Here is a 16,561-nt window from a genome sequence, read left to right on the forward strand (position 1 = left end):
CCCAAGTGAGCCAATTGCACGAATATCCTAGCCCGGATTCTGCATACAAACGGGATGGAAATATTCCACCTACACCGTCGGCTCGCACCATCCTTCGGCTCTAGCAGCTAATGACGGTGCCCACGAGCAATTACCGAATCTTGGACAAACTACAGAACTTACAAAGTCATCAAGTCATCGGCACCTCAGCAGCAACACCTTACCTGGTGGCATGTCGCCTGCCGAGGCTGCTGCTCAGTGGCCGCTCGAAAGGGTCTTGCTGTGGCTCGCGAAGAATGGATTTTCCAAGGACTGGCAAGAAACTTTCAAGGCCCTCGAGCTTCAAGGAGCTGATTTTATTGAACTAGGTCATGGGCTGAATGGCCGACCGAACTTGGGTAAACTGCATAACGTTGTGTATCCTCAACTCGCGAAAGAATGCGAAAGCAGTGGGACTGGATGGGACCAGACTCGCGAACGGGAGGAGGGTAAACGTATGCGCAAGCTAATTCGCCAAATCCAGGAGGATGGGGGGCATGATGCTGGGATACCTGTTCCGAAACAACGCGACTCGCAGACGCTACCGGGCAGTGGCCCTGAGGGTGTTCTGGAGGCTTCTCCCATGCTTGCACATGAACCCTTATCTGCTGGTCCTGTGGCAAATAGTCCCAACCTCAAAACACTACAGCCTGTGTATACCCAGAGGCAAAGCGTGCAAACGCGTTCTTTCACGACGCCAATTCCTGCTAGCCATGACCACCTGTCATCAGAGCCTATCTCGAACGATGGCACAAGTTGGACTCGGTCAGACATCTCACGAGTTGCTCTGTCTAGTATCGCTGGTGACCACCGAAGGCAGAGCCCCTCTGTTTCTAGTGATTGTGGCCATTTTTTCCCTCCTGCTCGACCATACGAGGGCAGCCCCAAGAGCGGCAGCCCGGCTACACAACATGCCACTCTCGCCCATCAGGGCGCATCCTCATCCACGGGTGACCTGGGGGTCCGATTCGAGCATTCTCGTGGCAACAGTTCAGACTCAACCACAGGCCGCCGATATTACGAATCAATACGACAGGATAATACTCGTCCGTCGCCTCAAGACCCCTACAACCGTCAGTTGAGTGGGGACAATCCTTCATCTTACTCAAAGGACCATAGCAATCGCCTTTTGCATTTCTTCAAAAAGAGATCGAGGACCGGCGATTCTAACCACCCATCTCCGGAGGAGCAATTTCTGGAGTCTCCCACTAGCCCTGTGAACATGCGTCAGAATGCTTCACATCTCCCTTACACTAAGCCGAATTTCAGCAGTAGCGACATGTCACTGGGTGAACGTCCGTCGTCTTCGTCTGTTTCAGACCACGAGCGGCTCGCCTTACGAGCAAAATCTGGACACAGAGGGAGAAAGTGGGCCTTTGCGACCATGGATGGATGGAATTATCGTTTAGTGGATATTACCGAAACGGAATCCGTGGAGGTGCTACGCGCCACTATTCTCCAGAACCTTGGGATATCTGATTGGGCCGGCGCTCAGATATTTTTGACTGAACTGGGGCAGACAGAGCATGATGAACCCTTGAATGACCCCAGCCTGGCTCTCTGTCGGAAGACGAAATCGGATTCGTTTGGTTCTTTGAAATTCTTTGTACGAGGATCACACACGCCTGCAGGTGCGAGCAGTTCTCCGCACGTTGCGGGCCTTGGCGTCTCATTCCCCGAAAAGCATACGGCATCGCCTACAAGTGGGCACCATCATCAACTACACCGTAAACCACTGGATGACGAGGCTTTGAACAGGATTGCAAAACCCACTTCTCCACAAGTGGCATCACGCCAACAGCTAAGGGCCCCTGCTGTTAAACTGCCTACCCGTGATATATCTCAGACTTCACTCGCGGCATCCCCGGTAGATGGTAGCCAGGACGTTGGGCATCTTGACCCGGAGAAGGCAGACCTATTAGCTCGCCGTGAGGAATACCAGCGGGAAGTCGAGAGGAAACAGAAGGCCAATCGGATCTCTAAAGTCTCATCGGTACCTCAGCCGAGAAAGGATGCCTATGGTGAAACGGGTTATAGACGAGAAGGAGTCATTGATTTCGATTCACCTCGTATATCTCCATACGAAGACAAAAAGGCAGAGCCTCTTGTACCGCTTCGCAAACCACCCACTGCGCCTCATGAATCCCATACTCTCACCAAGGTTAATTCTCTAAGGAAGAAAGATGCTGATCGCCCCCGCGTTCAACAACCTGTCCAGACCCATGGCCTTGGAGCGGTTCTGGCTAGTGTTGGTAGGATGACTAGTGCCATAGGAACGCCGACGCCTTCGCTGTCTACATCACAGGCTGGAACGAACGCCCATACCGACATTGTGGCTCCATCCGAAAGCAATATCGCAGGTAAGCTTGATATACATATTCTCAACCATCGCACATGTTCTCTTCACCCATTGCTAGCGTTCCTTGAAATGGCCATACCTAACATATATGTTAGACGAATCGAAAAGTACCTCACAATCACCTGCGGCAGAGGACAGCCAAGAGACTCCAACCTCGCACACCAACCAATCACCTGCTCAGACTGCCGTTTCTGAGGAGCCACGGCCAACAGTACAGTCTCGCAAGTCTTTTGGACCCGAGTTTGACTTCGAGGAAACCAACGTTTCCTTCCAGCGCTCGCCAATGCCGCAGGAGGATTCAGACGACGATGATTCAGATGATGGCCTTTTCGCAATCCCATTGGCGAATAGCAAATCGCCGATTAAGGAGAAAGATACCGCAATTGGTTTTTCGGCTAGTCAAAAGCTATCGGCAAAGCCCTCGCTCACTGTAAACACCGAAAATAGGTTGAGAAAGGGATTGTCTGTGAGCTTCAGGTCACCTAGTGCCACGCGCGAAACCTTTGCAGGCTCAAGTGGTGATCCAGATCCTAGAACAGGGTCGTTGTCCGACATGACCGCGTCGCCTGAGGAAGAGAAGCCCACCCGGAGGGATTCGTTCGCTCGAGGCGATATCTGGGCAAGCAGACCTCCCGTAGAAGGCGTCATTGAGTACCTGGACGACTTCTTCCCCAATATTGATCTCGATGCGCCTTATCTAGATGGACAAGGCGCATCCCCTCCCTCGTCACCAGCGAGCAGAGTTGCCGCCGAAAGTGAGCTGAGCCAAAAGGAAAGGCCGCAGCCCCCTCCCAATCCTAGTGAATCTACATTAGGCTCGAGTGAGCCGACGATCAAACCACAAGAGGCTAATATTGTTGCTCGACGCAATGTCAACCGCTCCGGTGGACTTACCCGGATGAAGTCAATCCGTGAAGTTGCCAGGGGCGCCAACCAAGCAAGCAGGAATCGGAGTGTCACATCCTCTACAGGAAATCAAAAATCAGGTGATATCCTCCGGCGTAAAAGTACGAAGATGTTTGGAGCAAGGATTATGCAAATTAGCCCTAAACCAGGCAGTCGGCTCAGCCAACTCGACCCTATTCCTCAAAACAATGCCCCTTCTACAAGCGTACCCCAAAGACAGCCAACCTTCCGCATCATTCGCGGTCAGCTTATTGGCAAAGGCACATACGGCCGAGTTTATCTGGGCATGAACGCAGATAACGGTGAAGTCTTGGCTGTCAAGCAGGTGGAAATCAATCCTAGAATCGCTGGACAAGACAAGGACAAGATGAAGGATATGGTCGCCGCTATGGATCAGGAGATCGACACGATGCAACACCTTGAACATCCCAATATAGTACAGTATCTTGGATGTGAGCGGGGAGAGTTGTCTATCTCAATCTATCTCGAGTATATTTCTGGTGGCTCCATCGGCAGTTGTCTCCGCAAACATGGTAAATTCGAAGAAAGTGTCGTGAAATCACTTACACAACAAACCTTGAGCGGACTGGCCTATCTTCATAATCAGGGAATCCTACATCGTGACTTGAAAGCAGACAATATTCTTCTGGACTTGGATGGGACGTGTAAGATCTCTGATTTTGGCATTTCTAAGAAGTCAGACAACATCTATGGAAATGACTCGACAAATTCCATGCAAGGATCAGTCTTCTGGATGGCGCCAGAAGTTATCCAATCTCAAGGCCAGGGCTACAGTGCCAAGGTGGATATTTGGTCACTTGGATGCGTAGTACTGGAAATGTTCGCAGGCCGACGGCCATGGAGCAGGGAAGAGGCCATTGGTGCTATATTCAAGCTTGGAAGCCTAAGTCAAGCGCCTCCGATTCCCGAGGACGTCTCCATGAACATTAGTCCAGCGGCGCTTGCTTTCATGTACGACTGCTTTACTATGTAAGTGCTTCCTACCGTGACCCCGACCTTTGCATGAATGGACATATGTACTGACACAAAACTCAATTAGTGATTCACTCGATCGCCCGACTGCTGAAACGCTGCTCACCCGTCACCCTTTCTGCGAACCTGATCCGAAGTACAACTTCCTCGACACTGAACTCTACGCAAAGATCCGTCATGTTCTCTAGATTATATCTCTATTTGAAGCATCGTCATTGAGCGCGTATATATCTTTTTTCGGCTGTACTGTTCTTTGCTGATCATACCCAATTCAGTATTCCTTTACAACGTTGTGTGTATATACTTTCAAGAACCATAATGCAACCACTCTAAATGGAGTGGTGGTCTGGCAATTGAATTATGATATCCAGGTTTCTCCTCGTGATGACTGGCTTGGTACTTGAAACATAATCTAGAAAGAACAAGAATATCTTCTGGCGAAAGACATCGTACAGGCTTTATATCGACACCTGCCACCATGGACGATGTGGTCATGAAACCTTTTCTCTTTAACAAACGTACAGTAGGTTTAGACATTGTGACAATATGGACATGGTATTAAGAGGATAACTCTCCCGTATAGAGGTTGTTGTATATACATTCAGCAACTTGATATCTATCCAAAAAGATAAGCCAGCTACTGACTCCTAGACTCAAGGCTGCCGCTCCTGCTCCTGCTCGTAGCTTCATCGTTTGCATCGGAGATACCAACTCGGAAGATACTCTCACACCACTCTGCAAAGGTGTCCACATCCCATACGGCATCCTCGCGGCCCTTGCCCTTGGTACTCACGAAGTGCCCCTTGCTCTTCTCCGATGACATGTACTTGTCGAAGAATTCTTCGTAAATCTGGATAACGCGTTCCTGAACGGCACCCACTAATGTTTCCTTCATACGGACATCGTCGAGGTAGTCGTTGAGGATCGTCCGGAGATTCGGGACTTCTTTCTCGATGTTTCGACATGTGGGATAGATAAGTTCTCCGCGCTGCAGGTTCCGGGTATCGACGAACTTGGCCGGGAGGGAGGCCGTCATTGTGGTGGCGATTCCGCTGATGAAATCGTTGATCACTGTTCTCAGACGTCCGTCCAGCTCCACCTTTGCGTCTAGCATGTTCTCTACGACTCGGGGCAGGAGGCCGTGGCCGACGAGGCGCATCAGGTTACGGGGGTTGAAGAGACCGCCTCTTTCTCTTAGTTCCCAGAATGTGTTTGTGACGCCTGAGAAGTCGAATGAGACTTCAGGGGCAACGTATTCGATGTCGAAGGCGACGATCTGTTGTTTTAGGATGAGCAAGTGGCTCATGAGAAACAGTTGGCTGTCTGTGACGGATTTGCTGGCGATCAGGGAGCTTGCGTAGTGGAGAGAGAGGTTGGTTTGGTGGACGATTTGATGCGCTAAATCATCAAACACAGTGGACTATGAACAGATTGTCAGCATACACAGGATGTCTAATTGACAAGGTGGGTTGGGGTCTCCGTACATTTACAAGGCGGTAGATCCTGCTCAAAAGCCAGATGGCTTTCCGTAATGTAGGGTACCAGTTGCTGGGCGAGACCTGCGACTCGAAGTCCCACTTTGAGTCTTGTTCTGACGGAGAGTCTACGCCGTCATCGGGCTGTTTTGCGGGCTTGGGGAGATTTGTGAGAGCATCGGCAGCCGTAACTTTCCTGCCCGAAATTTGCCCATCCGTAACTGATATGGAAACCTGTTTGTTGCGCGCAGGGTAATCAAGGTCATCGGGGCGAGGCTTGTAGCGTTCAATTTCGTCGCGAAGGAAGGCTTGGGCGCGGAAAACAAGCCGAGTCTGGACGTCCTCCAGCACAGGTTGAATCAGTGTAGAGAAGTCAAGTTGGTTGACGTCCGTGGGCTCGGTCTCTTCCTCCTGGTCGAAAAGGTAACGGGTTTGAAGAAGAGCACAAAGTTGGCAGAGTTTGATTATTTTATCTTCGTGTATGATTCTTGGTTGAAGATGGTCGTAAAGAGGCTCACATATTGTTTCCAGAAAGTCGTATAAGCCTCCCTGTCCGTGAAACCATTCACCCCACAGGTCAAATTCGTCCAGACATACACCGCGGATGTAGCTGATACTACCACGAGCGAAAGCAACTAGATCCGTCGACGTACTTGGGGCCTGCGCAATCTCATTGAGTTTCTTGCGCACTAGTGGCACAATCAGTTTCCCACGGATAGCTGCGTAATTGGCATGGAGTTCATTGAGAAGACTTTGATATTCAGCTTCCGTTCCTTGATCGGGATCCAGTGGGGGAACCGCTCTCTTTTGGATCTCCAGACCGATCTGCTTCAACTCAGGCGCGCCAACTCTGAACTTCGCATAGAGCAGAGCAGACATAGTAGTATCATTGAGCTGTTTATCTGCTATCTTCTTTGAGACATTCAAATATACGTCGCGCAGTGCAGAAACAAAGTGTCCACGAATGAGCGTGAGGGCACGTGTCATCAGAAGTCTATACCTGGAACGATATACACCGGCTTCTTTTTGATCGGCCTGTAAGAGACATATTAGCCACTTCACCAATCAAACACGCCCATAAGGCACTGACATGTATTTCCATATAGTCCAAGCATTCGTCGAGTCGCCTTAACATGTCGGAGAAGTCCTGACCGCGAACCGTATTACCAGCTCCCGGAGCGTTAAGTTTCCTTGAAGCGGGATCCAGGAAGTCATAGTATTGGAGGTTATCTTGGATATCTGTAGCTAGCTCTGAGTCACGTTTCTGAGCAGAGAGGAGCCCTTCGCACTGGTTCTGAAAATTGGACGTCTGCGATTCTACTGCTTTAAAGTCTTTGGACAGGTTTGATAGGAGGTCGAGGGTTGATGAGGTATCAGACAGTAGCGTATCGAGATGTGACTTCGACATCTGAAGTTCATGAAGGCAGGCTCTAATTACAAGACGTGTCAGGCTTCAGGATATCCCAAGTTCCTCCCAATGGCTTCGCGGCATGGCGCTTACTGGTACTCATCGTAGCTACTCTCGAGCAAGCTGTCTTCCAACTCATTGTACCATTGGGTAAACTCAAGTTCATTATGAATGTCCCCAATCGAATCCAAGCCATCTGGTACTGCCTCAGCTTCCTCGGTCTCCTTGGCTGTCAATTCTAGAGGCGGACGGGACGGGACAGTTTGCCGACGAGATCGCCGTCCCGCATTCTCTTGTCGCATTGTGAGGTCCAAAGTGAAGGGTAAAGGGATAAATACAGGATCGCGCCTATACCTCTATAGGGGAGCACACACTTCCATATTTAAACTCATATGGGAACTAGGCAAAGAGGAACCAATTGGTCGCTGTGATCTCCGTGGCCGCTTCGAGGCGCTATTCTGCCGCCGCATTCCGCTTCCGCTACTTGACGCAACAAATAAACCAATTGGAGGGCTTCTGATAAAACCTGACCAAAGGCATACTTTTATACAGTAGCTATCAAAAAAGATATGTGCGCTTGTTGAGGGAAGCGCCAAAACACCATGTGGACATCTCGAGCGCGACAGCCCGTGACAAATATTGTCACCGTCTCACGTCGTCTTCCTCGGACTACTCGGCCTGCTATCTTTCCCGGGAGAAGAGGCTATGCCAGTAATGGCCCTAATGCATCGGAACAGTCTGGATCCTCTTCACGTTGGCTTAAAACTTCTCTAGGCCTTGCGGGAACAGGCGCCGCTGCTTTTCTCGTCTACACCTATGCGACACTCGATAAGAATCCGGCCGGAAGTCAAGCAGACAAGAAGGCTCATACTCTCTCCCAGGCCACTGAGCAACTGGAGTCGCAGTATGTTCAACACAAAAGAAGCCTAAAAAGTCCCGGCGTATATGTATGGGGAACAAATTCCTATCGTGTTGTGGACCCCAACTCTAAGGAGACTGTTATCAAAAGCCCTCGGAGAATTCGTTATTTTGACGGCCAGGTGCTCAGAGACCTTAAGCTTTCTGACAAGTCTGGTGCAGCGATTGCAGAAAACGGTGACCTCATTCAGTGGGGTAAGGGCTATTCAGAGTCCGAGTTCAAGCCCACAAAGACTTTGACAGGAAAGAATTTGACTTCGCTGTGCATGTCAAACGACCGAATACTCGCATTATCAGCAGACGGCAGTGTTTACTCTCTTCCAATTGCCAAGGATGATCAACAGTCCGGCCGGAAACTTAAAGAAAGCTCCTGGGTACCTTTCTGGTCTGGAAAATCTGGAGTAAGTTACCGGTTGCTGCAACCTAGCCTGAAGCTGGGTGAGAAGGTCACTATGCTCCGCGGCGGATTAGAGCATGCCCTTCTCTTGACGAACCATGGCCGCGTATTCTCTGTCGCTTCTTCTACAGAGAGCTATCCATCTCATGGACAGCTTGGCATCCCAGGGTTGACTTGGGCAACCCGACCTAAAGGGCCAGTCGACATGTGTCATGAGATTGAGGCATTCAAGGGCACCAAGATTACGCAAATCGCTACCGGAGACTATCATTCTCTGGCTCTAAGCAAGGATGGTAGCTTGTTTACGTTTGGCGATAATTCCTTCGGACAATTGGGCATGGCGTTTGACGCCGCACTACCTTTTAGTGACACACCTACCTCTGTACCCATCAAAAACCTTTACAAGGGGAATATGTGGTTCCCCAAGGTAACGGGAATTGCAGCCGGTGGTGCCAACAGCTTTTTCACCGTGGATGCACGACGAATCGTTGGTCCTGGTGAAAACCCTTCCGCTATCCGCGATTTGGACCGCATTACGGCTGACACCTGGACATGCGGAAGAGGAATTTGGGGTGCTCTTGGTAATGGAAAATGGACTCACATGCAAGAGGCCCCCACCAAGGTCAAGTCCTTGAGCGGTTTGTTTGAGTATGACGAACGGAAGAAGCAATTGACACCTATTCATCTTCGCTATCTATCAGTGGGGACAACGCACGTATCAGCGGTACTGGACAACAATGCTCATATGGATTCATCGCCTAGCAATTCTTTGAACGATGCCACCAACTTTGGGTTCGATGTGCTCTTTTGGGGAGGTAATGAGCATTTCCAACTTGGTACGGGCAGGAGAAGCAACCAATCCAAGCCAACTCATATCAACGCTCCTCCGGAAGGTAAAGGAGAACTTGCTGAGCAGGAGGCACGGCTTCAGGTCATGCCTCGTCACAAGGGAAAGATTGGCTCCCGCACAGTGAAAATGGAGCAGCGCGTGGAGTGCGGGAGACACATCTCTGCAATCTACTCTTCTGTATAATTTGTCTCACAATTTCTTGCATTCTTGGTTGTATTATGACTGCCTTCATTACCAAATTAACTAGTTGACTACTGTACATTATCACCTTATGAAATCGACGAAAACATTTATCCAAAAAGGGAAAAGTAACTCAAGCAAACAGGACAAACACATGCTTAGTTGATGCGCGGAAGGCGCTTGGACCACCGCTTATCCCAAAAATTTCCAGCGCAAAAGGCCCGGATAAGAACTTCTCTCTTCTAACCACTTAATATCCCCCAACGATCACACTATGCCTCGCGAGAACCAAAAAAGAGGTCGCCGGGCGGCTGAAAAGGCTGATAAAGATGCCGCGAAACGGAAGCGCGAAGAAGCCCCCGAAGATTCCCTCCCGAAACGGATGAAGCCCTCGACGGACGAGTCGGACGAAATCAATCAAGGAGCCGACTACATACCTTTCGACGAGAATTACAATGAGAACTATGATGTAAACTACGATGAGAATCAAAGTGCTGCGCCTCCCGGTGATATGCCCTTCTATGGTCTTCTCGATCCCGAGGAACAGGAATATTTCTCTCGAGCCAATGAGGTGTTGGAATTGAACCAATTCCAGGATGCAGATGAGCGCAGAATATTCCTAGACAGTGTCTATAAAGAGGCTGACGGAAAGGAGTTGAAAATCGCATGCAGTCAGGGATGCTCACGGCTCATGGAGAAACTGATTTCGATGTCGGATATGCGCCAAATTCACAGGCTTTTTAACAAATTTATCGGCCACTTCCTGAATCTTGTACAGCATCGTTTTGCTAGTCATTGCTGCGAGACCCTCTTTATCAATGCTGCACCCGGTGTAACACAGAAAGTCTCGAAGTCGAAAAGTGATAAGATGGATATAGACGAGGATGAAGGAGAGGAGCCCGAGCCTGAACTGTCGTTGGCAGAGATGTTCATCAAGGTGGTCGAAGAATTGGAGGGCAACTGGGGTTACCTACTGACAGAACGGTTCGCGTCACATACAATCAGAGTTTTGCTTCTTGTGCTTGCGGGAGAGCCTGTGGACGTTTCAGCGAACGACTCGGTTGTTGCAAGCCGTAAGAAAGAGAAATTGGGTCTACTCCAGGGAGAGACACAGGATGGGGATGCCTCTGCGCAAAAAAGAAGCGTACCGGATGTGTTCGAGGCTACTTTGAAGAAGATTATGAAGGATATGGTCTCCGTACTTGATGACACATATTTGAGAGCACTTGCGACTCATCCAGTTGGAAATCCAGTGCTTCAAGTCTTAGTGTCTCTGGAGCTCTCGCACTTTGGAAAATCGAGTGCCAAGGATCCAAATTCTATAACAAGACGACTAATTCCGGATGAGAGCTTTGAGGAGGGCTCTGAGACCACAACGTTTGTGCGCGGATTACTCTATGACCCAGTGGGATCTCGGTTACTCGAAACAATTGTGCGTTGTATGCCCGGAAAGGCATTCAAGGGTCTTTACAAGAACTTCTTCCGCGACCAAATAACTTCCCTTGCCCGCAATATCACCGCCGGGTATGTTGTGCTTCGAGTGCTGGAGAGACTCGGAAAGGATGATCTCCAACAAGCCTTGGAGCGGATTGTTCCTCAGATTCCTAGTCTTCTCGAGCGGTCTAGGATGGTCGTTCCCAAAGTGCTTATTGAGCGATGCCTAGTCCGTGGAGTTGACACAGCACCCCTCGCTCGAGCCCTAGAGGAAGCCTACGATACAGACCCTGCTCGGAGACTGGAACAAATTCTGCGACTAGAGAACACAGCCCAAGAGGAATCTGAAGAGTCAGAGCAGAAGGCGGCCAATGTTGCTCCCAGTCAATCATCAACAGGAGAAAAGCTCCATGGTTCGCTACTTGCACAGACAATGCTCACTGCTCCTGGTCCGATAAGCGGGCTCGTTTATACAAGTCTGTTGGCGCAATCTTCGGAATCACTCGTTAAGATCGCCAAGGATCCCACCGCATCTCGCGTCCTACAACAAGCCCTTACTTCTCCGACATCTACCACTCAATTCCGTCGACAGTTTGCTCCACGCTTCACCAGTCACTTGAAGGAGCTTGCCCTCGATAGCAGCGGATCCCATGTGGTAGACGCACTCTGGCCTGCGACCAAGGACATTTTCTTTATCAAGGAGCGAATGGCACAGGAGTTGACCCAGCATGAAATGGAGCTTCGGGACTCTTTCGTCGGCCGTGCTGTCTGGAGGAACTGGGCGATGGATCTCTACAAGCGACGACGGGGCGAATGGGCTGCGAAAGCCAAAGGTTTTGATAACAACAATGGCTCTGGAGATAGACCCAAGTCTAGGATAGAACTCGCACGGGCTAAGTTTGCTGCAAAGGCAGAGGAGGATGCGAAAAAAGGTGCACAGAAGGGCGTATCTGCCTAGTTTCGATCGTGTTCATTTGGGTATAACGAACTTTCTGCAACAAAAGTCATGCATGTATATAAAGGTCACGGGATTGGTTATGTGGATATCAAAAGCACGCAATTTATACAGGTTGCATTAGTGTGAATTCAATATCGCAAATGATCGGCACAATTGCCGACAAACATCATAATCGATACAAGAAACACCGTATTTCGAAGGCCCCAGAACATAGCAGGAATGTGTTTTTCGTCTATTGATGGGAATAGAATCGTCGTTCTTATACTAGACCAGACATTCATCTGCCTGATTTGCAAGGCAGCGTATCTTTCTGTTGAACTAAAGCACGTGCGGGGCATGAATCAAATGGAACGATAAGAAATTCCGTCTTCCCCACCATCGTAAAGAAGACCCTAAATGCTTCTAAATCTCTTTTCGCTCGGAAGCCAAATCTAAGGACTGTTATTGGAACCATCATTGGCCTCTGGAACCATGATGTCAGAGTCTCCGAGTCTGTCGCCATCCATTTCTCCAGTGGATCCGCAACGGTGCCGGTGACAGAATGGGTCCTTTGATCGTAATTTCTATGAATGGCCTCGGCCCTTGTTGAATATTTCAACCATTGCCAAATTTGGTGTACATACCCTTTCCCCTATATCTAGGTTCTTCCTTCCTATATTATATCATACTATATATTATTCTAGAATTACAACCAGTCATAGATGGCTGATTCCTCCCCGTCCCGCCGCGCGGAAGAAGTGCGAAGTGTGAGTCAGAATGCGCTTGCTACGTTCTGGAAATAATTCAACAAGCTTCTGAGAGGAACTACTTCCAGTGCTAATAAATATATATTCTCTTAGCTTCTAAGTGCGGTCGAAGACCTCCTGATTCCCTTCATCCGGTCTGCAGATGAAGATCCCTTAGGCCAGAAGGCATTGGAAAATGGCGTCAATGGAACCAACGGCACTCATAACAACCTCAAACCATCGAGTACTTCATTAGTGGACCACAAGAGACCGGAGGAACTTCAGAAAATTCTTCAATTGGAATTGCCAGAGCAAGGAGCGGGACAAGATGGCCTGGTCGAGGCACTGCAGAAGGTCTTGCGATACTCCGTCAATACCTGGCACCAGGGCTTCCTTGACAAGCTGTATGCATCCACCAATGCCCCGGGTGTAGCTTCTGAGCTCATCTTGGCCGCCTTGAACACAAACGTCCACGTTTACCAGGTCTCGCCCGCTTTAACGGTCATTGAGAAGTTCACCGGGAAACAGCTGGCTACGCTTTTTGGACTCAATGGCCCACGAGCGGGAGGTATATCGGTCCAAGGTGGTTCTGCCTCGAACACGACATCAATTGTCATTGCACGAAACAATCTTTTCCCTGCTACGAAAAGAGACGGAAACGGAGATTACCGTTTCGTGCTATTCACAAGCGCCCATGGCCATTACAGCATTGAGAAGGCAGCGCAGATGCTAGGACTCGGAAGTAGCTCAGTTTGGGCTGTACCTATCGATAAGCAAGGACGTATGATTCCAGCGGAGCTGGAGAACCTAGTCCGAAAGGCCCTGAGGGAGAACCGTACCCCGTTCTACGTCAATGCGACAGCGGGAACAACCGTTATGGGATCTTTCGACCCGTTCGACGAAATCGCCGCCATCTGCAAGAAATACAATTTGTGGTTCCATGTTGACGGATCCTGGGGTGGCTCGTTTGCCTTCTCCAAACGCCAGCGACAGAAGCTCGCCGGCGCAGAGAAGGCGGACAGTATCGCAATCAACCCTCACAAAATGCTCGGCGTGCCAGTGACCTGTTCGTTCCTCCTTGCGGCTGACCTGCGTCGCTTCCATCGTGCAAACACCCTTCCTGCTGGGTATCTGTTCCACAATGAAGACACCGAGCTTCCCGAAGCTAACGGCTGTAATGGCACCATCGAGTCCGAACTCGGCGTTGACTCGCCCGAAGTCTGGGACCTGGCAGATCTGACGCTCCAGTGCGGTCGACGCGCCGATTCCCTCAAGCTCTTCCTCGGCTGGACTTATTACGGGACGGCAGGGTACGAGAAGCAGATTGACACTGCCTGCGACACTGCGGCGCATCTCGCAACCCTCGTCGCCGAGAACCCGAACTTCATCCTCGTCAGTGAGAACCCTCCCCCATGCCTCCAGGTCTGCTTTTATTACGCTCCCGGCGGACAATTCCTCCATCCTCGTGGCATCGTCTCGGATGAGGCCGAGCGCGGCAAAGCCAACAGCAAGGTCACCGAGCAGGTGACGCATGCGATCGTGAGCAAGGGCTTCATGGTTGATTTTGCGCCACCCAGCGGTGATGAGGATGCCGTCGGAAATGGGAAGTTCTTCCGCTGCGTAGTTAATGTGCAGACCACAAGGGAGACCGTCGAGGCGCTTCTGCGGGCAATTGAAGAGGTTGGCCCGGGTATAATTGAGAACATGAAGGTGCAGAATGCCCCAAAGAACTTTAACAGACCAGGAGAACGGGGCCACGGTCCAGTTGTTCACCACCCTTGAATTCTCCTTTTCTTAAGCCGATGCTGGAACAACTAGATCATACGTAACGAGCTAAAAAAAACAGCTCTCCGGACAGGATTCTTTCAACAGGATCTTGGGCATTTGGTTGGCAGGGCTACCCAAAAGTCATATATAACATCCCTTTCATAGATTTTTTATATTTTCGAGTAAATACTACAATGAATGATTAACGCCGCAGGGCTCAAATTATTAGGTACACGTTCATATCTACATATCTCATGCAAGCCAAGTTGAAGCATATCAGTTCTCACAATGACTGACTAATGCAATGTCGCTAAAATTAACTACTGATTTCGACTCGCTTCTCCAGAACACTTCTCGCCTCCGCTTCGGAGAGAGTTTCGATATTCAATTCACCAAGGACAACCCTTGCGCTTTCGTTGTCCTTGAACAGCCTCTTCTCTACGTCCCACAGTCCCAGCGGCGACGTTCCCTGCTGATCGCTGTCCTGCGATGCAGACCCATTCTCTGCTGACTTTGGCCCACTGATACTCAGTCCGAGAAGGGTGAGGCCCTCATTAAGTTTCCTAAGCACGTTCGCTGAGCTGCAACCTGAGCCGCCGAACCAAGGGCCGCATCAACGACATTGCAGAGATGCTCAACATCGCTTACTAGCTGCGTTGCCCCTGCAGCGGAGAACATATTCCTCGTAAGAATATTATTCCAGATGTAGGTTTGGATGGAGAGAAGCACTTGGCGGACGATACGGCGCAAGGGTGCGACGCCCAGGGTGCGAGAAAGGAAGGAGATCTCGGTGGATAGAGTACGCATTGCCGGCGAAAGATCCGAAGTAGGAGGCAAAGGAGAAGCCAAACTAGCAGAAACAGTTGCCCACGTCGAAACGCGAGAGTAGGGTTTAAGGGCGGTGCGCATGTTTGAAGTCAAAGTTGATGTAATGATGGATTCTGAGCGGAGCCTCAGGCGGCGATATGCGGATGCTGTCTCATCGAACAAGGCTCCCTCAGAGGCCTCTCCATGATCGTTACCATTCGTCACAGCTTGAGACGTCCGCGAGGCAACGTCCGCAACAGACATCGAGCCAGCCACGTTCTTGCCGCCATCCTTGTTCTGTCGGACTCGTTCTTGAAGTTCAGACCAAAGCTCTACGAAGAACACTTCGTTACTCCAGTCTTCCATTTTCTTCTCAAGATATTCGGCGCTTCCGAAAACTCTGGAGAGCCGTTCTAGCCCTGCAACACCCTCCACACTAGTTCCATCAGCACCCTGCACTGTGCGGCCAATCGTCGACGTCATTGCAAGGTAGGCTTCCAGCGCTGAATGCAGCCGTTCATGGAATTGGTCAAATATCGTGATCTGGATGTCAATGAGAAAGCGTAACTTCTGGCTGAATGACGACAGAGGCTGGTAACGCTCTGTTATTGTCTCGAGAAGATCGTTGACACGGATTGCAGCTTTAGTAGGCTTTGTCGCAGAACGATCGACACCGTCATAATCGATATGACCACTATCCGGCGCATCTACAATTTCCTTATACCGTGCCAAGGCAAAATCTTTCTCAACCTGAAGCCAAAGCTCAAACCACCCTTGTTCGGTTAGCACCTCCCACGTCATGCCCTTCCAATTATCATCAGTATAAGGATCTGGTAGGTAATTCCACGATTCACGGATTTCGTTGTCGAAATTCATCAACTCGTGGACGAAGTGACTCAGCAACTGCGGGTGGCTTGAGATTTGAGGCAAATATGAGGCTATCTTATGTCTCAGAATTGGCAAAAGAGCCGTAATATAGGCATGTGAGGCGTTGTAAAAATTCCACTCCAGATCAGATCCGACAGCCTGTGCCTTTTCGTCGAAGATAGGCTGCAAAGACGAAGCAAAAAACCCGCCAAAGTTGTTAAGGAGGTCCGTCAGATGAGCAAGGAAATATTCCGGCTGGAAACTCAGTTAGAACGGTATCTATCCCTACAACTATCAGGTGACAATCCTTACCTTGTCAAGCCGGTTTGTTGGCCTGTCCCCGCTGAAGTGGTATTTGAAGCGAAGCTCCAGTGGATGTACCATCACTTCCAGCGGTAGTAAGATTGGAGGCTTGACGGGTTCCCCTTTCGAAGTGTCACGGCCGTGAAGTTCACTAGCATAGATATGTTAGCATACCAAGTAAAAAGTATTGACCGAT

The 16,561-nt window shown here is 49.9% G+C and overlaps 6 protein-coding genes across 6 annotated transcripts; 4 read left to right on the plus strand and 2 right to left on the minus strand.

Moving 5' to 3' along the window:
- Positions 1–31: 31 nt before the first annotated feature.
- bck1 (putative MAP kinase kinase kinase (Bck1)) lies at positions 32–4,636 on the plus strand (the record flags this gene model as incomplete). Its single annotated transcript, XM_015556498.1, has 3 exons — positions 32–2,378; positions 2,473–4,273; positions 4,344–4,636. Coding segments are annotated over 3 exons (4,269 nt in total), but the record flags the coding sequence as incomplete, so codon positions are not given.
- A 277-nt stretch (positions 4,637–4,913) lies between these two features.
- On the minus strand, positions 4,914–7,506 carry ANOM_011243 (Golgi transport complex subunit COG3; the record flags this gene model as incomplete). Its single annotated transcript, XM_015556499.1, has 4 exons — positions 4,914–5,696; positions 5,761–6,786; positions 6,842–7,181; positions 7,253–7,506. Coding segments are annotated over 4 exons (2,370 nt in total), but the record flags the coding sequence as incomplete, so codon positions are not given.
- A 255-nt stretch (positions 7,507–7,761) lies between these two features.
- Positions 7,762–9,507, plus strand: ANOM_011244 (RCC1 domain-containing protein; the record flags this gene model as incomplete). Its single annotated transcript, XM_015556500.1, has 1 exon — positions 7,762–9,507. One exon carries the CDS (start codon positions 7,762–7,764, stop codon positions 9,505–9,507), a length of 1,746 nt encoding a protein of 581 aa, XP_015401537.1.
- Positions 9,508–9,778: 271 nt separating this feature from the next.
- On the plus strand, positions 9,779–11,896 carry nop9 (RNA-binding RNA processing protein NOP9; the record flags this gene model as incomplete). The annotated part of the gene is made up of 1 exon (XM_015556501.1): positions 9,779–11,896. The coding sequence occupies one exon, from the start codon at positions 9,779–9,781 to the stop codon at positions 11,894–11,896; it is 2,118 nt and encodes a 705-aa protein (XP_015401536.1).
- Positions 11,897–12,597: 701 nt separating this feature from the next.
- Positions 12,598–14,403, plus strand: ANOM_011246 (pyridoxal phosphate-dependent decarboxylase family protein; the record flags this gene model as incomplete). Its single annotated transcript, XM_015556502.1, has 2 exons — positions 12,598–12,642; positions 12,736–14,403. 2 exons carry the CDS (start codon positions 12,598–12,600, stop codon positions 14,401–14,403), a joined length of 1,713 nt encoding a protein of 570 aa, XP_015401535.1.
- Positions 14,404–14,704: 301 nt separating this feature from the next.
- ANOM_011247 (RINT-1 family protein) lies at positions 14,705–16,446 on the minus strand (the record flags this gene model as incomplete). Its single annotated transcript, XM_015556503.1, has 3 exons — positions 14,705–14,909; positions 14,960–16,317; positions 16,375–16,446. 3 exons carry the CDS (start codon positions 16,444–16,446, stop codon positions 14,705–14,707), a joined length of 1,635 nt encoding a protein of 544 aa, XP_015401534.1.
- Between the last annotated feature and the right edge of the window lie 115 nt (positions 16,447–16,561).

The sequence above is a fragment of the Aspergillus nomiae genome (assembly GCF_001204775.2).
Source record: "Aspergillus nomiae NRRL 13137 chromosome Unknown contig00572, whole genome shotgun sequence".
Lineage (NCBI taxonomy): Eukaryota > Fungi > Ascomycota > Eurotiomycetes > Eurotiales > Aspergillaceae > Aspergillus > Aspergillus nomiae.